Source organism: Sebastes umbrosus, chromosome 6, assembly GCF_015220745.1.
Source record: "Sebastes umbrosus isolate fSebUmb1 chromosome 6, fSebUmb1.pri, whole genome shotgun sequence".
NCBI lineage: Eukaryota > Metazoa > Chordata > Actinopteri > Perciformes > Sebastidae > Sebastes > Sebastes umbrosus.
In genome coordinates, this window is record NC_051274.1 from 12224116 (window position 1) to 12246974 (window position 22859).

General features: G+C 39.3%; 2 protein-coding genes and 1 pseudogene across 2 annotated transcripts; all 3 read right to left on the reverse strand.

The window, feature by feature from the left end:
* Positions 1-5248: 5248 nt before the first annotated feature.
* LOC119490620 lies at positions 5249-6475 on the reverse strand (annotated as a pseudogene).
* A 5350-nt stretch (positions 6476-11825) lies between these two features.
* Positions 11826-13963, reverse strand: LOC119489351 (thyrotropin-releasing hormone receptor). Its single transcript, XM_037771660.1, has 2 exons — positions 13159-13963; positions 11826-12331 (listed from the first exon to the last, which is right to left on the reverse strand). Exons 1-2 carry the CDS (start codon positions 13933-13935, stop codon positions 11936-11938), a joined length of 1173 nt encoding a protein of 390 aa, XP_037627588.1. The 5' UTR covers positions 13936-13963; the 3' UTR covers positions 11826-11935.
* Positions 13964-18966: 5003 nt separating this feature from the next.
* Positions 18967-21892, reverse strand: LOC119489350 (osteoclast stimulatory transmembrane protein). Its single transcript, XM_037771659.1, has 3 exons — positions 21855-21892; positions 19875-20877; positions 18967-19787 (listed from the first exon to the last, which is right to left on the reverse strand). The coding sequence occupies exons 1-3, from the start codon at positions 21890-21892 to the stop codon at positions 19434-19436; spliced, it is 1395 nt and encodes a 464-aa protein (XP_037627587.1). The 3' UTR covers positions 18967-19433.
* Between the last annotated feature and the right edge of the window lie 967 nt (positions 21893-22859).

Sequence of the window (22859 nt, forward strand, 5' to 3'; positions counted from 1 at the left end):
CTCTTGCAAAGATCACTTATTGAACATCTATATTGTATTTTCTATTAAAAGTGGGAACTTTTGGGATCACTTCATATGACATAAATGTATTTTAATTAAACCTGACATTTAGGAGCATTTAGAGTGCTGGATTATAATGAGTAAAAATGTCCATAACATTTGAACTTGTCCCCTTGATTTTCAGGATTTACACAAGCCTGACGCAACAACAACACTTCACACACATAATTATTTAATTTCATACAAATGTCAAAAGTGGGTCAAAGTTACTGTATTGTTGTTGCCTGATGAATGCGAAACATTATTTAGAATTTGGAATTGAAAAAACATCTTCATCACTGTTTAAAATGATGTTGTTGTGCATTTGATGGGTATGAAGCTTTATCAAAATGAGGCCATAAACAGGCAGCTGATTGACTTATTTACTTTCTATAACACATTGCATGTGTGTCATCTCAGCACATGCAGTTAGATGCCAGGAATTTGGGCTGCGACATGTAAATCATCCAACTTTTATTTATTCTCTCTGACCGGAACAATAAAACCTCCCTGCTTTAATGGTTCTTTAAGCCACTCAAGTGAAAAGCACATTTAATGTACAGACCTGAAATGGTCAGTTGTGATCAATACTTTCTGCTCTGCAATCAAAAATGTCATAAAGAATCGCACACAGAGACGTTTCATGAATCGATCAACCATACGTTTTCATATAGCAGGGAGCATCGATACTGTGTTGTAAATGCCTTTATGTGTCCCTGCAGGGGAGGGTTTTTCTCTACTACACTCTCAGCCCCTAAATGGTTTTGTTTTTGTTTCTGATAAATAGAGAAATGTGATAAGATAAGCTATTTTATTTATGCGACAACTCGTTAACACAAATTTGTTTTAACGCCATTAATTTCTTTAATGCATTGACGCAACTTATGATTTTTAGGTACTAGCGAGCCAAAATAACACTCCAAACTTACACAAAATTTTGGCGAGGAATAACTGGCATGGCCATTTTCAAAGGGGTCCCTTGACCTCTGACCTCAAGATATGTGAACGAAAATGGGTTCAGTGGGTACCGACGAGTCTCCCCTCTACAGACATGCCCACTTTATGATAATCACATGCAGTTTGGGGCAAGTCATAGTCAAGTCAGCACACTGACACACTGACAGCTGTTGTTGCCTGTTGGGCTTCAGTTTACCATGTTATGATTTGAGCATATTTTTTATGCTAAATGCAGTACCTGTGAGGGTTTCTGGACAATATTTGTCATTGTTTTGTGTTGTTAATTGATTAATAAATATAAACATACATTTGCATAAATCAGCATAATTGCTCACTCCCATGTTGATAAGAATATTAAATACTTGACAAATCTCCCTTTAAGGTACATTTGAACTTTAAAAATGATTAATGTGCAATTAATTTGGGATTAATCATGATTAACATTGGACAATCATGAGTTAATCGAGATTAAAAATTTTAATCAATTGACAGCCCTAATAGTTATCATTGTGATTTGCAAACAAGAGTCTACAGCCACACTAGCCGCTCTGTGTGGCACAGCTGTAAGCTAAACGTTCACATCAGCATGCTAACATCCTCACATGACAATGCTAATATGCTGTTTAGCAGGTATAATGTTTAACATGTTCCCCATCCTAGAATAGCGTGTTGCCAAGGTAATATTTGCTAATTATCAATAAACACAAAGAACAGCTGAGGCTGATGGGAATGTCATTAGCTTTACAGGTATTTGGTCATAAACTGAAGTATTGGACAAATTAAACATTTTTATCTGATGAAGGTGCTACATGGAAAGTTTAGCCAAATAACCAAATTTCATTTCACTCAAAATCACAAATGTCAACCTCATGGTGGCGCCAGAGGAAAGGCCAGATGTTCACCAAAGTCAGCAGAATTCATTGTCCGGGGGGCATAAATATCTGTACAAAATGGTAATAGTAATCAATGTAACAGTTGATGAAATATTTCAGTCTGAACCAAAGCGGTGGACCGACTGACCAACATTTCCATATAGAGCTGCTAGCGTGTCTAAAAATAAATCAAATAACTCCTCCACCATTTCTCACAAAGTACTTTTGTCAGTTTTTACTGAATCTCAACTTTTAAAACGCACGACTCGCCTTTGATCCACTGAAGCAGACAATAGATGTATGTGACTGATGAAAGGGATACAAGCTGGTGGTGTCTTTATTACGCTTCTCACAAGAAGAACGTAATTCTTCCAGACAGCTCCATTTCAGCGGCTCTGTCAGCCTTAGTGCGGCTCGGTGTCCCTGCAGTTATGACGATCTCTGCTGTCATCATTAATCTGCTCCTTCCCCCCTTGACATTTGCTGTTGTGTTTGTGCCATAATTCAACCCTTGACTGGATGTGAGGTCTTTCAAGCTCTGCTGAAAACACATGTATGGCTCTGCTCATAAGCTTTATAGAAGGAGACTTACAGTTTTATACCAGCCAAGTGTCTGTATGAATAAGAGTTTAGCTTATCTGCTTTACAGGCTACTGTAAAATACCAAGTGCATCTCATTCTTGGGTGTTTAAATGAGACTTCTGAACAAAGAAATATCCCAGTGGTCTTTATGCAACAAAGAAGTTTGATCTATAATCAATGAAAAGCATCCTTGTCCAGATCAGTATGATCATCAGACCTAATGCCACTACAACTTTACATGGTCTGATATGACCAAGTAGCTTATGGTGTAACATTATGTCATTGTAAACCAGCACCAGCGAGCAGTTGAGAACCGCCACACACTGGATGCAGTGTGACGACTGAGCCACCAGAGGCCACCGGGGATTCAACACAAAACTGATCCTGCACAAAGAGTCAATATAAGAACAGCTCATTTATGTGAAGCCTGCATCACTTGTGTGAGGAATTTAAAGAATTATTATTATTTTTTTGGAGACAAAGTCTGCATGAAATCAAGAACGGAATTAATGTTTGCGTGATGTGATGATTTGTTCTTGTTTATATTATTATTTAAAAAGTAGCTATTAACAAAACTAATAAGGCATCTACAGTATGTAATTCATAAGATATAGTATTCTATGGGTGGCACGGTGGTTAGCACTGTCGCCTCACAGCAAGAGGGCTGCAGATTCAATCTTGGGGCCCTTCTGTGTGGAGTTTGCATGTTCTCTCCATGTTGGCGTGGGTTTTCTCCTGGTTCTCCGGTTTACTCCCACAGTCCAAAGACATGCAGGTTAACTGTTGACTCTAAATGTCCCGTAGGTGTGAATGTGAGCGTGAATGGTTGTCCTAAAATATCCTCCTAAAGCTTTCACAGCTGTCAGATCTAAAATTAACATAAATTCTTAAAATATGTTAATCATTGTCGTTTTCAGAATTTACATATTTAACAACATTACTTATGCAGAGAATAATCAGTCAGACTATTAGAGGTACCATAGGAGATTGTATCATTGGCATTTGAAGAAGAAGACGATATAATCAAGCGTGAATATGTGGATACTAGTTATATTCTCGACCATTAAACCTGAGCCAGAATAAGTGAAAACACGTGTGGGTGTGCAGGGCCTTTAAATAATGCTTGTAGCTTAAAGCAAGATTTTGTAAAAGATGAAATAACCCTTTCTCAATCTTAGAAAATGAAAAGATTAATTCACAAACAACAAAATGCACCATTGATCAGCTCAGTACACTCAATGGTTTTGCTACTACTGCTGTACTTGGTCTGGCATGACCAGTGACGGCTGATGCTAGCCATTGTTAGCAAACTATAGATGGCTATAGCAGAGTAACTGACTCGTCTCTACTTTTGCACAATGTTTTTTTCTTTTTAGCATTTACCATTATCCTATAATTGCCATTTAAAGGTGCTCAATGCGAGATTGAGAGCATTTCTGTTGTGTCTGCACGGTCCTTAACATGGTGACAGCTGAGCCGGCGGCTCGCAGCTAACGGTGCTAACAGCGCTAACAATGAAAACAACAGCAACAGTGCTGAAAGAGGTAAGAGTGTTGGGTGCTACCCTTCCGCAACGGCGCCTTCGGTCGAGACGGTGTTATTAGCTGTAACCGCTGTATGAGAGCAGTGCAGAGTGGCGGCAGTGGGGCACACTCACATGCACGAACTTGCACTAAAAACATACGCGGCTGACCCGGCTATGATAACAAAGCACAGAGAAGCTCCTATTACAGCACACACAGAGGGAGAGTGACTTCATTCTCTGCTCAGGTAGACATTACTCCTCTATATCTTTACATATCTTTACATAGCAAAATTGTGGTTTGCTGCTTTATTAATGCTCTGAATATCACATAGAGAGCCTTTAATTAGGCTATTGCTAGTTTTGCTTTAACAGACATTTATTTAAAGCAGCACTAGGCGAGATTGGAGCAAATATGATTAAAAAAAGTTATTTTTATAAAAAGGTCGCTATATCCCGATAGTAGTACATGAAACAGGTAACCTGAAAAAAATCATGTGCCTCTGTGTCCGCCGGTGTCCTCCAGCGCTCCTAACGGCATCTGCAAGATTTCACAGACTGGAGGAAAACAAGCAGTCAGAGCTGATCTGGGATCTGCTGTCCATCTGCTGTTTATGAGAGCACACTGTCAATCACTCGCAAAGATTTTTTAAAGCCTGAAAACAGAGCCATGTGGAGGTGCAGAAGTCTAGTTTTCTCTCAGAACACTTGAATAACAATATGCTGAAATGTTATTGAGGAATTTTTGCCGAATGATGCCAAAAATATACTGCCTACTGCAGGTTGTCAAGACATTCCAGAAACAGACTAGGCTAAAATCAAGCTGTCCTATTCCTGTCAAAACAGTGTTCTTTTTATTTATTGTCCAACATTCCCCATTTTTCTGATGTATATCTTCAATTTAATTGCATATTTTGGTATGATATCATTGTTTATAACCTTTGAATTTCAACTTCCAAAGAATTAGAACCCAATCTAATCTAGACACATGGTTCATAGTATTTGGAGACTAAAGAATTATCATGTCATCCTATGAAAGAAAACAACTCAACTGTGAAACACAAAGTGCCTGTGAGATAAACTGTTCAAAGGAAGTGATGATCACGAGTCTGATGACTGTGTATGTTGTGTTGTCATCAGGCGATGATCTCTGAGCATCTCAAATCAGTGCACATTGATCTGATTAAGTGGATCCAGGCAGTCGAAGAGGTTGTGTTTCCGCTCAAGTAAACATTTCAAAGGAATGTTTAATTATCAGCACAGGGTAATGGATTCCTCACATACAGTATATGCAGGTTACAGCTATTTGATCCCGTGTTCCTTCAGACTGTAAAGAATGAGGGGAGGTGGCAGTCAGAGGCACCATGGAGGCCGTCTCAGAGTCAATTAGAGTAAGTGTAATGGTGCTGATGCTGCTGGTTCCCGTCTGGCGTTCCTGGAGGTGCTGGAGATAACTCTGAAATGCAGACAGGAGAAAGACACATTGTTATTGTACTGACCATCTACTGTCATTTTACATGATGAGGAATTGAGAACATTAATTGTCAGGGCTGGGCTTGGCCTCTGAAGAAGTGAAAGCTGAATGATTCATTTTAGTCTCAGCCACTGACCAGCGCCAGGATGTCACCAGCGTAGCGTTTCAGCAGTGAAGGCCTGCGTTGACAGTGTGGCTGAGGTCTTCTCCTTGACTGGAAAGCATCTAAAGGGTAGTAAAAAATAAAGGAAATCATGAGTATTTGACATCACAGTAGGAGGTTTTGAACTTATTTAACACAAAAACAGCCTGAGCTTGAATGGATCAGTAAGTGCAGGTTGAATTTAACTCCCCTTTACGTGTGTGATAGCCCACTCCTTTGGCAGTAAACCTCCATTGCACCAACACACCTATCAGACAGACCATGATCGCCCAGTTAAGCCAGCAGAGTGGACGCGGGGCGACTTCACAAAACATATCATACACCTGATCTGGCAGCGTAAACGTCTCCACCAGGTAATCCACACACAGCATCACAGTTGTGGCTCCAGACACAGACGTGTGGATGAACAGTTTCTGCCACTGAAGTGTGAAGAGAGCAGTAAAGATGCTGGCAGCCAGTACAGCACTGAGAGGCACCCACACTGGATAAGGCTGTGAAACTGTCCAATGACCACCTGGATGACGAGAGAGACTCCCCATCTGCAGGCCGCTGAGGGGAATACCAGCGTGGACACTGGCATGCGGTCATCAGCCCGCAGAGCACACCCACACCCAGAAACCAAATTTGGTGGACCTGGCTACATGTCAAGGTCCCCGAAATCCTGCACAAAGGTCAAAAGGTCACCAGGTTCCCTTGTGTATTTGTTATCAATTTTCAAATGGTCATATTTGTCTAAAAGATGAAAATTATTGGGAACAAAGAGCACTGGCAGACTAAATATGTCTGCATTTTATTGCCATATTGGAAAAGGAAAACGATTTTTTCACCTAATAATGATCAAATTGTTTCATGACTCTTCACTTCATCACTTACTATTTTAAAGTAAATTCAGATTTGTCATTTGTCAAAGATATTTAAAATGTAATTAATTATTAAAACCACTGAACTGGAGAAAACAAATACACATAAGAAATAGGCCTACATAAACAGCCCATGATGAACTATTCAAATCAAATCAAATCCTTATATGGCCACCACATTTTGGTCATAAATACAGTAACGCTACCGCTAATGTGTAACGCAATTTCAGAAAATACAGTAAGTTACTGTAAATGACATATAACATTTGCACTATACCCATAATGCAAATATGCAAATTACAGTAGCTAACTGTAAAGATGTTGTATGGTAGGTTTATTGGTCATTTTGTTATATTTAACTGTAAATATTACAGCAAAGGCTAACAGTGTATATATACACAGATTCAAGCTAGTGGTTCCCAACGATTGTGGCTTGTATACTTGCAATCCCTCATCACATAGCAGAAATATATGTTGTGTGCTTTCGTGACCTCTCAGATTTATCTTTAGATCTCCGGAGGGTTCCTGACCCGCAGGGTGAGAACCACTGCTGTAAACAACATCTACACCACAACTGACCATTAACTGCTAACATATTACGCTGAAGCCCTGGTAAACACTCTTTCTTGTCGTGATTTAGTTTTTTTTTATATCCCAGTATTGAATTGTATTAATAAAATGTAAATTGTCATTAGTTGTCAAATGTTTATACGTGTTTTGGGGGGGTCATATATGATATTTTTGTAACTATCAGACAAAGAATGAGACCAAGCTCACTCCGGCTTTTCACATTTTAAAGGAATATTCAGTAAAAAAAAACAAAAAAACCCAATAAATAATAAAAAATGTTAATTACACTAATTACGCATATTCAACAGATTAACACCTACTTCTACATTAACTTTTGCTTTGAGAGTACAGGAAAGATATTAGATATGCTAAAAAAAAATCAACTGCTTCCCTTCATTTTAACAAAGTCGTGCTCCCTGCATTACGTAGTTTCAGTGAAGGAGCCTTTAGATTAGACCGATTCATTCAAACACGTGAGGATTAATGGACAAGAAACAATAAAGTCTCTGCATGCTGCGTAATGGGCTTCCTGAAACAACTCAAAGACTCTGGCTTCCCTTTGATTGTGTTGATACTAATAAGACAGGAGCTCTCGCAGATGCAGCGGATAAATGATTCATTCTCACAGAAGAACTGCTCTTTTTGTTCTCTATTAACAAAACAGGATTAAAATACATTAGCTGTTACTCATCGTATGATTTATTCATGATCTTTAAATAAAGCTCAGTGTGAAATAGCTGCTTTTTAAGATTCATCTGTGATACACGTTCAGCAGTAATTAGAAAAAAAAACATGATTTCAGATATCTGATTCCCTGCTGTTTGTGCTGGAAAGTCTTTTCACTGCAAGCTTTGGGGAAAATAACCCCCCAAAAAATCTTTGATTGTCACTCTGAACTGTTTATGAATCGTTGAATTATTATTGTGGCATGAAGGGGAACACCGTCAGACATCACCTTGCTGGTTATTTTCTGCAGGAGACGGAATAAATCTACGATCTGACAAGTCCCTGTTTAGAAGTGCCATTACCAAGCAGAGCTGCCTGTCAAACAACATGACTAAATGGGACAACCTTTCACTATCTGTCAAAGTTGTTGCTTTAAAAGAAGTCGTATCTCTGCAGAAAAGTGGCCGGCATTATCACATCTTTAGTGTCCGTCTGGACATTTGAGTTTGGGTTTCTGCCAAAACTGATGCACCAAGCAAAGGAAGGTGTGACTTTAAATGCCTGGAAAAAGTTAAGTTTCCAGGAAGTTTTCTGATGTAAGTCTGCAGAAAAGATATTGAATTTTGGACAAAATGTAGGACTGACATAGAAATCAGTAAAGAATAATAGTCAGCAAGCACAAACAGGCCTTTGGTTCTTCTATCTGACATACAACCAAACAAAACAAGACCCCAAAAACACAATATATTATTAATCTACAGTATGTTGTCACATCTAAGAGCTGAAAAGAAAAAATGCATAAGTGGCTGCTGGAGCCACTCAAAGCAACATTTTTGCTGTAGGTCTCTGTGTATTTCTGCCTTCCCTATAGTCTTTCTTCCTCCAAACCTTTGTGGCCTCTCTTTCATCATAAAAAACTCCTTATATGGAATTTATCAGCACAATACAGCCTGCACAATATCCAGAGGGACTTAAATGCTTCATAGAATACTCTCAACGTGACAGAAAACATGGCTCCCGTGTTAGAAAACACGGTAACCTCACTCTACAGGTGCCAAAAGGTCTTAATGAGTATACTTTTTATAGTTTAGAGCTGCAACAGGAAAATGGACAAACAAGCAAACAAAGGTGTGATGTGTTCAAACACCCTAATAAATGCAAATCAAAACAAAAGAGAAGTACAAGTGTGTCCTTGAAATCCATCTGTTATCCTCGATTCAGGAGTGCTAGAGCTAGTTCCAATTCAGTTTATGTAAATCTACATTTTCTAAAGGAAATACTGCATGGATACCGTCAATATTGATTTTAATTCGGCACACACAACGCTCATGAATAAAGAGAATGTATACATTTATTAGGGTTGTAAAAGGATTCGTTAATCCACATGAAACTACAAAGGCTCTTTACAAAACATGTTAAAAACACAAGACCAAACAATATACAGAATAGATACATATATTAAAGAGAGGGTGAAAGGGATTTATACATGGGTCTGGAGAGTTGGCTGTGTTGAGATGCAGAGACATGCAGCGATGATGAAAACGACAGCAATACAACGACAGAGACAGCTAACTTGTTGGCAACAATTAACATCACAACATTTTTCCCATAATGCACTCGCTGTCAGATTTGTTCCACGTCAAAAAGACAACTTTAAAGACAGCTTCATTTTCATTCTCGGACTTGGCCGATGTGTTTAATTGGAACTGATTTGTTAATCAGAGCCATCCATGGTTACTAGGCTACCTCCTGTCTCCCAGAAAGGCAGACTGGAAATCTAATGATACAAACTTTTCCAAAAAAATGCACAGTTCCTCTGGAATCAGAAATAATCTCAGTGGATGGGCCGAGGGATTGTCTTTATTTCGTTTTTCAATTTCAATGACTAAAATAGGAGTTTAGTTAGTATATGAAGAAAAAAATTCTTGCTACTGAGACTTAAAGACTTTTGGTGCCTTGAAATGAAACTCTTGATGAACACTGCTGCTAAGCAACGGCAATATTAATGTTACTGTCGGCGTCTAGAAGCCACAGAGACTAACAATTTAGCAAGTTAGTGGGTAACATAATGCAGGAAATGCAAAGTAATGACAGAGGAAAAAGATGAGGCCGTTGGGAATATCAACGTTTTCCTCAGACCTATTATAAAATTCACTTATAATGCACCGGAAAAAATAACTTCCATGGCCTCCGCCATTTCTGACATCAACAAACACGTTACAACTCGTGAACACTTTCAGAAACTTTCCACTTACGAGGGAGTGAATACGACAAGAGTCTAAGTAAACACTACCACAGCAAACACGACCCCATTGAAGGCACCATTAACACTAAAAGCACTGCATACCCATACAGGTGTTCTCAATTACTCTGGCTAATTACACCTCCAGTGAAATTAGATGGAGCTATTCTGGGAATAGACCATTTTCACAGCAGACATTTTGGCTTGTCAAAGGCAGGAAAAGTAGCCTACAGGTGTAAATAATCACATTAACAATGCATGTCCATGCAGTGTCCGAGCAAGCTATGTCAGTTTGTGAGCATGCACATTACCAGAGCTGGCTCACCTAAATGGCATGCAGCCGTCATTAATGTTATTAATTCCACCTGTGCTTTTCCTGCTTTCGCAAGTCAAAATATCTGCTGTATAAATTGGGTCTATTACACAATATCGCCAAACAACGTCCTCATTCCTATCATAACACATGTAGCAAACGGAAGAGTGAAGGACATGCCAATCAAGCTCAGTCTGTACACGCCCACACAGGACTGAGAGCACATCTTATCAGGTTACATGTGAAAACACATGTCCAGGTGGAGCATGGCCATACATCCAAATTAAAACCATATCATCCTAAAGCTCTCAATAGACTGCTCCAGTGATGACGTATTTTTGTAGGCCAACCAGGAAGTTAGCATCGCACTGGTTCCTTCGTCAAAAAGCCAATGGGATTTTCCCATTGGGTTTTGGATTATTGCAGAAAATAAACTCACAATAAACTCTCATAATTACACGTTTCCTTCAGCAAGACGGTGGGACAGTGATTCCAATTCATCAAGAGAGGAACATGAATGTCTGAACCAAATTTGATGGCAATCCAGCCAATAGTTGTTGAGACATTTCATTTTTACCTTCATTACATTTCACTCAAAAAACACAAATGTCAACCTCATGGTGGCGCTACAGGAAAAGTCAGATTACCAGGATACCAAAATCAGGATTAATCATCTGGGAACCATGAATATCAGTCCTACAATCCAACAGTTAGTGAAGTATTTCCAGTATTTCAAGTTGTGCTGCTAGCGTGGTTAAAAAATATTATGGCCATTTATATTCTGATTAATATTTTAATTATTTATTCATAGAAATATGGTTCTTCAGCTCTGCCTTAATGACGTTCATCAATTAAACTTTTTTGATTAAATAACCTACAAAAATAATTTGGTAGATGTAGGTATGTGATATGATGCACAAATGGTCACAGTCAGAAACATACAGCACAGTTAAAACTCTCTCTCTCTGTTGTTGTTGTTGTCTGTTCTGTTAATTTTGTCGTGTTGAAATAGGTTAAATGTATAAATATGAAAAAGAAAAATCTATACTGAGTATTCATCAGTGCTGTTGAAGAGTGTGGTATCTGAGTACACTCCAGCCTTAGAGTGTAACCACGAAAAGCACAAGTGCTGTTATCAAGAGACACATTATGCTGATAATTTGATTAGTTCAGTGTTGCACATAATGTGTACCGCTACTAGTCAAAACTAGTTAACATAACTGACATTGTCTCAAGGCAAAATTCAAATCATGCGCCCACAGCATTCGTGTCCCATGTCACATAAAATGTCCATCTTTACCCATTATTTTTTTTAAAACCTTTTTTTTATGTGCACTAAAATGGTGAGTACAATATTTCCAAAACGTTTCAAAGAACCACATTTTTTGTGTAATGGTCACGCACATGATGACGCACATTATGTCCCACTAAGCAGTGTGAAGTTCACTAAAGCCTGGTCTCACATACTGTGTTTACAACACAATACTAGTGCAAAAGTACCACAACTACTACAACAAAAATTACACGTGTCACTGCAAACAAGAACAATATCTACAGACCTCAGAAGCAATAAATATTTCTTTTATAACAGGTGGAAATAACAGCAATCTCAACATTAAAATGTAATATTTTCACAAATCATTTCCTAATCCTAATGAAGCCAGCAAACTCATCATTAAGAAATGCTGAAAGTGCTTGCTTCATCATCCGTTTCAGTGCCCCTCTTGTTGGCTTGACTCACTTCCTCCTGCTCCGTGACCAACTCGTTGCTCTCATGGGACGAATCCTTCATCACGCTGTAATACATCGGCACATTGTACTCTGCCGCCTTCTCCTTGTGCCGCCAGTTGCACTTGCAGAGCTTTTTGAACGCTACGCGAAACTTCTGAGACATGAGGTTGTAAATGATGGGGTTGATGGCACTGTTGGTGTAGATGCACATACGGCAGAAGAGCAGGAACCAGGTGTTGTGGTAAGGCGGGTCGATGAAGGAGTTGACCACCACCAGTGTTCGGTAGGGCATCCAGAGCAAGGCGAACAGGACGACCACCACAGCCAACATCTTTGTTATCTGTTGATGCAGAGAAAGAGGCAGAGGAGCAAGGAAACAAGGAACAAGACAGATGTAAATATGTGGCAATAATTAAGAAGAGTTCATTCCCAGGGCGCCAAATACCGAGGGCTTTGTCGCGGCAGTCAGTGTATGCTACCGACGCACAAGGCACCCTTGAGTGTCAGTATGAAACACACAGGGCGTTCCATTTACTACAATTTAAACCCATCAGCGGCAACAGTAAACGCACCGAGAAAGTGTGCCAGGAGTGACTGTGGTGAGGTATAATGTTTACCATGTTCACCGTCTTAGTTTAGCGGTTTTTTTTGCTAGTTAGCACTGAACCTAAAATACGGATGCACCTGATGAGAATATCTTTAGTTTTGCAGGTATTTGGTTGTAAACCAAAGTATTGGACGTCATGATGGTGCTAGATGAAAAGTCAGAGGATCACCAAAGTTATTACAGTTCATCCTGGCCATGAATGTCTGAACCAAATTTCATGGTAATCCATCTAATAATTGTCGAGACATTTCACTCAAAACCACAAATGTCGACCTCATGGTGGCGCTAGAGGAAATGTCAAGGGATCACCAAAGTCAGTGGGATTCATCCTCTGAGAACCATGAATGTCTGTACAGACCATCCAATAGTTGTTCAATTTTGACCATGATGAAAATTTATACACTTGAGAAAACAATCAAGATTTGGGAAATCCTGACCCAAATGATATTTTTCACATCTACCACATTTACATTGATGTCTGGCTAAAACAGAGACTTAATCAGAAATTATTGATAAGATTTCAATACTTTCTTATAAAGGTTCTCTAAATTCTGTTTCACCTGTTTCCTTGCGAAGACTGCACCCTTGTTTGGCTTGTTGGTGCTGCTGGAGCGACCCTGGTGAACCGACCCTCCTCCGGCTCTATCGTTCAGATGCGAGGGTAGAGGGCTCATGAACAAAATCCTGGCGATGAGCCCGTACAGCACAGTGGCCACGATGAGGGGTATCACATAGAACAAAGTGAAGTCCAGGAAATAGATCGGCATGTAGAAGCTCCTGGAGACGCGGTAGCCACAAGTGACGACCACTCCATTGGTGTAGACGGTTTCATCTGTGTCCACTAAGAAGAACCACATAATGCAGTAGAGCGAGGTGAAGATCCAGACGGCAGCTATGATCCTCTTGGCCCTGGAAACGGTGCATATGAATTGTGCCTTTATGGAGTGACAAATAGCGATGTATCGCTCGATGGTGAAGGCTGTGATGGAGCAGGATGAAACGTTGATGCCCAGGTACTGAAGATAGGTTATACACAAGCATCCCGTGTATCCGTATATCCAGAAGGATATAACGTCAGAGATATTAGGCAGCCCTGCAGCCAGGAGAACGATGAGGTCTGCGACAGCCAGACTGACGAGGTAGCAGTTAGTCGGGGTCACCATGTGCTTGGTACGCAGTACCACCAGCACTACCATGATGTTCCCAGCAATCCCAACTACACAGATGAGCATTGTCAAAAATATTGTTATGACCTGCTCTTCAACAGGGTTCAGAGGTATTTCTGTCAGATTCATAACCTGAGTGACATCCTGAAAGATGGTTGTGTTGTTCTCCATTGTCTTCAGTTGATCTCCAGAGGCACAAAACAAGAATCCTTAAGACAGACACAGGGAGAAACAGTAAATAGGGACAGCAAAAAAAACTCTAAAAACATATTTTAGGCTACACTACCAGCAACTAGCTGGTAAACATATAGCTTAGTGGAGCATTTAGCAGCTAAAGAGACAGATATTCCCTCCAGAGATGGTAGAGACCAAAAACAGAGCTAAGAGACAGTGAATATTGGACTTAATTCATCAGGTGGACAGAAACACGACTTTAATGTCAAATTCACACCAGTCTGCATTTTTCTGCGGCCAGGAGGTGTTCATGGGTTTCAAGCAAGAAGAAATTCTTTGTAACAATAGGTCAACATGTTACAGGAGTCACAGGATCTGTTTATTGATTGGATGCAGATTGTCTGTGGACGCACTTCGCCGTTAAAAATGAAACTTTTCCCAACTTTTATTTTGGCCGCACTTTTATTTTGGCCGCAGCTCGCTGAGCTCAAGAGCGGTCGCCGCAGCTTTTCATAGACATTGCATAGCAGCTTGTTGGTGTGAATTTGGCGCAAATGAATGACAATGTTGTTCCGTAACAGCTTAATGTGTAAATAAGCAACTGTTTGCTAACAAATTCACCAGATCAACTCAAAAGTTTATAATTTTTGTGTTCACAGCTTGTTTCCGCTGTCCCCAAGTGGCAAAAAAAAATCTGTTATTGCAGGTTTAATATATTAATGAAATTACAGGAATCCGCAATTTCCAACCTTGTGGCAAATATAACAAAATTATGAATATTCCAACTACTCTTTAATCCAGAACAAAGAGCTACTAAATAAAAAGGTCAAACTGGAATCTTAATAAAGGTCATCATTATATTTAACCTTCTGTTATGATGCAGAATAAAGAGAAGGTGGTGGTGGGGATAGCATTTAATCACTAACATCTATAAAGATGTGTATTCTGTTTTTTTTATAACTGACATATTATTCCTATAGCTGATTGACTGTGAAGGGAAATGTTAAGCCCTTGGTGTCCTCTGTGGATGATAAAGTGCACCTTAATGACCCATTGTGCACACTAAAGCCATAATGTGCGACTATTTGATCATAAAAAAAAGAAGAAAAGAATAAAAAATAAATACAGTTCCCCATTACCCTACAGAAAAGTCAGACTACCCTCCCTACAGCAAAAATAATCAAATACATATCCATCCTCCTTTACATCCCCTTAACCAAGGAAACAAAGCAGAAATAAATTGCTAAAACATTCACAGTTGCTAGGAAAATAAAAATTTGGGATAGTAAATACATAAATAGCAAATCTTTTTAAGAGAAGTTGGCAGCTTACCATCATTTGCAGAAGACAGCTCTCACTCAGCACTCAGGTGCATCAACCAAGAAACAATGAATGAGTATTCTTTCTCCAGAGTCGCTCGTCCACATACGTCTCCCTCTTTCTCTCTCTCCTGCTCTTCCTCCCTATGCTTCCCAGTGCACCCCTCCCTCTCTTTCACATCACACACCATTACATCCACACTGCAACACACTGCCATGTACAGCCACCAACTTAAAAATCAATTCCACCTCCCCACATCATGTCAATGACCAAGGCTGTGACCATAAACCCTGTAATTATTGAAAGAGCAGAGGAGCTAGCCTGCAATTCAGCCCAGTGATTGGCCATTGAATAGAAATGGCACTAATTACTAAGTAGACCTTTTTTTAGCCGCTAGCAGATATAATTTAGTTAACACTTCATTATCCTTGAAAAGGCAAATTTACACTTTTGGAATCTCTGGTTCAGGAGTGTAGAATTCAAAAAGTATCAGGAACACGCACCATAAGATTAAGAGTTTTGTTATTCCTGTGATGCTTCCACAGCCTCTGGCACTCTGCTTGTGTGGTAGATACTGATACTGTTAAAACCTGCTCCTAGCTGAAAACATTAAGTAACATCAAAACCGATCATCCACAAAAATCTTTCTCAGAGCTATGAAAATAGATTCCAACAAACCACTCTGAGCTCGGAAAGCTCTTTAAAGCTCTTACTGTGGACAGGACTGAAAGTATGAATGCTAATGCATGGCAGATGCTTGCATTTTCATTATTTCAAAGAGTTTTCAGTGAGCAGAGCGCTCAGTCCGCCAGACTTCCTCTAATGAATAGATAACAGCTTCACAGAAGACGAGAAAAAAATCCTGCCGTGAGTTTCTGTCCAGGTAATTGTTTGATTGAACCGCTGCATGCTAAGAAGTCCATCCATAAGTCCTATACTGTGTCTGAATAAATGGTATGACTAGTGTGCTCGTCTCCATGCTGTGAATCGAAACATTTTTTTATTTTAAGTTCCAGTTGAGATCCCAATGTTTCCAGAGGTACCAAACATACTAGGCTGAGTTTTAGGGTAATGTATATGAAGTGAAAGATATCTAGAATAGTTTTAATATTACACTCAGTGTAAACATTATATACTGTAGCTTCAATGAAGAGCTGGAACAAGCTGATACCAAGTATATACAGTGTGATATTGGTCAAACAGTATAAAAGTTGATTTTGTCCAACCTTAAATCTACTAAAAGAGAAAGAAAACGTGAAGATTGGATGATAAGAGCTACATTTTATTCACATTTTAACCCTCTGAGACACACAATAGACCAGTTTTTTGTCTTTTTTTAGGGGGAGATAGCAGGTCAGCAGTAGTTGTCTCATAAAAGTGATGTACATCATCTGAAAGCTGCAGGAACCTCAAGATTAATTGGAGATGCAGCTCAGCGCTGTGTGTCAAGTTGTTCTAGTCATAAATCAGAAATAAACATGAATTAATTAATTTATTAATTATTTAAAATAAATTATGAAAGACATGATGATCGAAGTATATGATGGCCATTCGCATGCTCTATTATGTCTCTTCTTGCAGCAATTTTTGGGTTGATACCATTTGTTACAGAGATTTGGTGCTAAATTTAATGATATTTTACCATTCGTGAATTGATAAAAATGATCAATAATCCCTCTAAAAATACCACATTAAGACACCAAGACCTTGAGGAACACCATAGAAAAAGCCATGCTGGGATTTGGTTACAAAAACATTTGACATTTTTAGGTTAATGCACGAATTTAATTTTTCTGCGATAAGATGGCGAGCTCTTCTGTTCCGGAAATTATTCAGAAAACCCCTTATTGTCGATCTACCTAGGAAAGCCATACCTCCTCTAAATGCTCTAGGTCTATAGTTTGTGACTGTAAAGTTTCATGAGGCTGTGATTATGCTAGAGGTCACAACAGGTAATTTTATTAAGTGAGGTCAATTAAAAAAAAAATGGTCTCACTACAATGAAATGGTTACTTGGGGACTAACGCCATCACATGTCAACATCATGAATAAAATTGGTCTCATTGGATCCACAAGAGTCTCAGCTTTAACGTGATACCCAATTTATGTAATTCAAAGCCTGTTAAGGGACCCTAGCATGCAGAAATAACAGGAAAAACAACACTTTTATACTGCACGCAATAAACTGCATGGTTTTTGCCCCAAACTGCATGTGATTATCATAAAGTGGGCATGTCTGTAAAGGGGAGACTTGTGGGTACCCATAGAACCCATTTTCATTCACATATCTTGAGGTCAGAGGTCAATTTTGGAGTTAACATGACATGGTTGTTACCAATAGATTCCTTAGTTTTTTACTAGTTTCATATGATATCTGTAGCTTCACAGCTAGCTCTTAAACTGAACCTGCTACAGTGTCTGAAAGACAGTAGAGTCGGTTGGGATTGCAGATTTAACAATAATTCATCTCCATCTTTCAGTTCACTGCAGTTCCAACAACAATAAGAAGCCCGGAGGTGTCACACGCATACTGTAGCCTAATAAGCAACACACTGACGCGAGAATTCATGATAACAGAAAATAAATAAATTATTTATCATTTCTGTGCATCGTCTTTACACAAGCTACTGGGTTTTGAGATAATCATGAAGTGGACGAAAAGTCAGAATTAAAAATAGATGATAAAGAGGTATTCTATTATTATTCTAGGAGGGTGTCTTAAAATAAACTGCGGAAGGCTCATGGGAGTTTTAAGCACGAGTGTACTGATAAAATGCAAAGACGCTTTCAGAGGAAAGGAAGTGATTTTTTTTTTTTTTTAGTAAGGGCACACTGATTAAAATAGGCCAGCGAATTATTGGATGTGGACATGAAACAGATTCATTTAATCTGTTAAAGTCATCCGGGCCAATAAAATATTGAAAAAATTGTAAGATCCAATCTATTGCTGCTCATTTCCTGACAGAAGGTACTGGATTAGTCTCTGTCCTCGTCTGTCTAAAGTACCATAGTGGCATCTAGTGGGGCTGAGGGGTAAAAAAAAAGGAAAGGAATAACACTGTTATATACTGAACCACACAAGATGAAAAACAACACTGCACATACAGTACAGTATAATATACAGTAAAACATGAGCTCTGTGGCATTTGTGTGAAAAAAACAAGGTGTTAAACAAACACGCTGGATGCAAATTGAGATGGTGTGGTGGTACATCTATAAAAACCACATTACGTTTGAGTGTGAGCGCCTGCAGAGTGGTGAAACGCCTGCACAGGAAAAGGTGTCGTAACACAGGATGCTCTATCTTTGTTCTACAAACCTGAAGGAAAAACTGTACTGTAGGTAAGAAGACTCAGAGTTAACAGCCACACTCTGTGAGGCTGTACTTAGGTTCAAGTCAAAGTACACGTCAAATACATTTTTCCCGAAGATGGTTTCTGTCATTTTAGGTAGTTCTTATCACGCTGCCCTATGTTCATGTGTTCATTTATCTGATAACTTTGGTTTTAATTAGTTATTTGATACTATAAAAAGGGGGTGACCGATATTTTGGCTTCACTTTTGTACAGTGGGAGGAAGTGGAAATGCATCATCCATCTATTTATACAGTTTATGCCAAAGTCAATAGGCTTCATCCTCTGGGGACTAAAATATGTCTTTAGAAAATTTCATCGCAATCCTATGGAAGCCCTGAATGGACATTAAAACTTTTTTTTTTTGTCTCAAGATCACAAGATACATTTTCAACTAACTTCACCATCAAGTCCATCACTGTCAGGATGTATACATCCATGCTTTCAGCTCGATCTGGGCTGTCTGAATGCATTTGCCGTTGGCTGGTTTGACCCAAACATTATAAGTCATAAAAGAAAATGACCTTTTGTTTTCTGGTGATAACGAGTTAATTATGTTGTTATCTCGAGATAACAAAGCTTGTTTTCTCAAGTTAACGACATAATTAACTCGTGATCTTTAGATAATGATATTAAAAAAATGTTTGAATCGTGTTCGTTTAGGGCTTCCGTACAATCCATCTAATAGTTATTGAAATATTTCAGTCTGGACCAAAAGGATTGACCGACAGGCCGACATCACTATCCATACATTCACGCTGCCATCATGGCTAAAAACGTCATCAGAAAAATTAGACAAGCACTGCATTGTCCAGTGAACATTCACCCACGGACAACCTCAACATCAAGAGTCTCTTCTTGCTCTTTTCTATTCTGCTTCAGCTCTACTTTCTTCATCAAGTAAGACATCCTCCTCTCTTCCTGCTCTCTGAAAAAGGATGCAGAGATTTTCCTGCGCAGCCGTCTGGCGTAAACCTCGAGGAACACCAGCGAGTAGCTCAACAGCCAGAGACATCCCAGCAGGAGTGTGACTCCCAGGTTCGGGGCTGAAGTTGTCACATCACAGAGCGACGGCTCGGGGTTGAAAGTCCACTTGTAATCCCTGTGGAAGTTTGTGAGCTCCCGTGTGTAACAGGATCGTGGGATGATACAAAAGGCAGGGGGGAACCACTTAACCTATCAGGAGATTTTAAAAAGAAGTTAATAAAAAAGTGACAAAGTAAATACTGCAATGCAATAATAGGAGCTGCAGTAACGTCTTACCTTGTAATTGACACTTATGCTGGCAGTTGTTGGTGGAAAATCCAGTATCCAAGGCAAAATTGCCTGAACTATATGATACACAACATGATCCAGAGCTACAATTAAAGCCATGGCAATGAAATATAACGTTACCACAACCAGTGATATGAAACAGGAAGTACATTCCTGACTTGTTATTTTGCAGCTTGTGGGATGAGTTTTATTTTTAGCAGCTTGAGCCCCTTTTTGCAGGATCTCTTTGGAGATGTAGCCGTTATCAAACTGAACTGATGCCAGATAAGATTTCAAGTAGCGAGCAGATTCAAAGATTAGCAAAGCGACAAAAATAGCAGCGAGGATCCGGTTTGACATCAGCTTGAATTCTTTTAGCAGGTTCCTGGCTTGTGAGAAGTTGACCTCTATCTGCCCTATCATCTTAGTAAACCTGCTTTTGACTTCTGACACATCAACATGTGTGAAATGATCTAACTTTCTCAAGTTGGTGACAATGCTCAAATCTTCCCTCTTCACTTTGATGGCTTCCTCAACAAGGTCTCGCTTTGCTTCGTTCAGAGGTTCGGATATGTTTAACAAAGTCTTTGTGAAACCCTCAGCGGTGCACTTCAGGATGCGAGCGACCGCCCCCACGTTCACTGTAATATTAGGGATGACGTTCAAAACTAGGATCATGACAGAAGCGGTGATGAGGAGTTTGCGTCCCTGTTTGGTGCAGACGGTGGGCAGAGTCATGGTCAGCACGCAGCGCAGAGGGTGACACAGGAACGAGACCAAAAACACGGCCACGCTGTAGATGCAGGCGGTCGGAATGGATGCTTCATGGTTGTACTTGAGAGTCTTTGACAGCCAGTGGTGAAGCAGGCCGCCAGTGACGATGGCGAGCGTGAAACAGAGAGACAGTAGAGACAGGACGTCTCTGCCGGCGGTGGGTGCGGGTGCAGAGTAAACGTCCCACAGGTAAGGCAGGACAGATTTTAAAGTCTGTCTGACAGATCCAGCTCTGTTCCTGAGGAGAGAAAACCCAACCTGAACAAAGTTGAGGAAAAGTTTGACATTTTGGGAAATACAGTATTTGCTCTCTTGCCGAGAGTGGCCAATAAATAGTCTGACTCATAACCCTCCATAAATCTATAACTTGTAATTTTTTCAATTTGTTTACCGTATGAATTACTAGAAAGTTCAGTTATGTGTTGTAGGCTAACTAGGCCTATTTATTGACAAACAACAGTCCATCTGCCCAGCATTTCAATGCAGTTTCTTCCCTGTAAAACAACAAATGGACTTTTTTCTCATGTTATTCTCATCAAGAAAGCAAATAAAATGATTTCCCAAAATGTCAACTCAATTTTATTTATATAGCCCAATTTCACAAATCCCAAATTTGCCTGAATCTGTGCAGAATATGACACCCTCTGTGTCCTCAGACCCCGTCAACCTCAACTTCACAAAATGAAAACATTTCAGAGGCAGATCAACTCTGCAATAGATCATCTTCCACACGCATCTGATCACTGTAAACCACAACAATAATGTGAAACTATGAGAAATTTACCTGAATATTTTTTTAAATTACAGTTTTTAATTTTACAGAAAAAATACTGCAATTATGAATGATGTAGGCCTATAATGGTATAATGGATACATTTAAGAATAAAGAAACGTCAAGGCCTTATGCCATTATAGGAATAGATAGATAGATAGATAGATAGATAGATAGATAGATAAATAGATAGATAGATAGATAAATAGATAGATAGATAGATAGATAGATAGATAGATAGAGAGATAAATAGATAGATAGATAGATAGATAGATAGATAGATAGAGAGATAAATAGATAGATAGATAGATAGATAGATAGAGAGATAAATAGATAGATAGATAGATAGATAGATAGATAGATAGATAGATAGATAGATCATTTTATTGTATTACATCTCAATTAAAGAAAAGGTTCAATTTAAAATAGATAACAGTTCTTACCTGACAGGCATGACAATATTCTCTGTGATGATCTTCATTCTCACTGTGACAATACGAGTTTAAGGAAAACAGGATTGGGAAGTGCTGGAGGACTGTGAGGGTTAAAAGAGGAACTTCTCTGAACAGTCACTGTCATGTTGATATTTGTGGGTCGCTTACAAGTTCCCTCGCGGGAAATGAAGTGACAACTGCTCTCCATGTAAACCATACATGACCATACAAGATCATATGGAGAGGCATGATGTAATCACACACACACACACGCACACACACACACACACAATGTGACACAGGTCACACTCTCAGAGTGACATCATTTGGAAATGTATTGCAATTTGTAGTGTTTGTTTCAGTCAACGCAGACACTGTGTTATGTTGACGTGATCATAAATTATAATCGACTCAAAAATGGCTTTTTTTACACTCATCTGCTGAAAGGTGGAAGGTAAAGCTGTTTGGCTGAATGCAATCACATTACTGGACTGTTTCCTGTTGCATGTTGTGGGCCTATACCCTTTCCTCCAGTTTGTCACATGAGTATAAAACTGTAGAGTGATGTACATTTTCCACCTAATTAACTAACTGAGAAAAGAGCTGTTGCCTCAGGTTTTTTGTGGTTGTATTAGGTTGTGGTTGTATCAGGATTGAAATCAATAAAACAATTGAATTAATGAATTAACGTTTGTTCTGCCACCAGCAGTTGGTTTCTGTTGGGTGTTCTGTTGCAAGTAGCAACCAGGCAGAGTTCTATGGCAGATCAACCTAGTAGCAACCATATACAGGGCTGTGGCTAGAAGGTAACACGCAAATTGCGAAACTCTCGTGAGATGGTTAAGGTTAAGCATTGACCTTGAATAGTTAAGATTAGGCATTGACCTCAAATGGTTAAGATTAGGCATTGACCTCATGGTTAAGGTTAGGCGTTGACCTCATGGTTAAGGTTAGGCGTTGACCTCATGGTTAAGGTTAGGCATTGACCTCATGGTTAAGGTTAGGCGTTGACCT

What these genes read in the sequence shown, in the direction of transcription:
- LOC119489351 (XM_037771660.1), bottom strand. Translation starts at nt 13,935, where the DNA reads ATGGAGAACAACACAACCATCTTTCAGGATGTCACTCAGGTTATGAAT. An exon ending in CAGTCTTCGCAAGGAAACAG is followed by an intron (nt 12,332 to 13,158) that starts GTGAAACAGAAT and finishes CTGCATCAACAG; the next exon opens with ATAACAAAGATGTTGGCTGT.
- LOC119489350 (XM_037771659.1), bottom strand. Translation starts at nt 21,892, where the DNA reads ATGAAGATCATCACAGAGAATATTGTCATGCCTGTCAG. An exon ending in AATATTGTCATGCCTGTCAG is followed by an intron (nt 20,878 to 21,854) that starts GTAAGAACTGTT and finishes TTCTCTCCTCAG; the next exon opens with GAACAGAGCTGGATCTGTCA. An exon ending in GCATAAGTGTCAATTACAAG is followed by an intron (nt 19,788 to 19,874) that starts GTAAGACGTTAC and finishes ATCTCCTGATAG; the next exon opens with GTTAAGTGGTTCCCCCCTGC.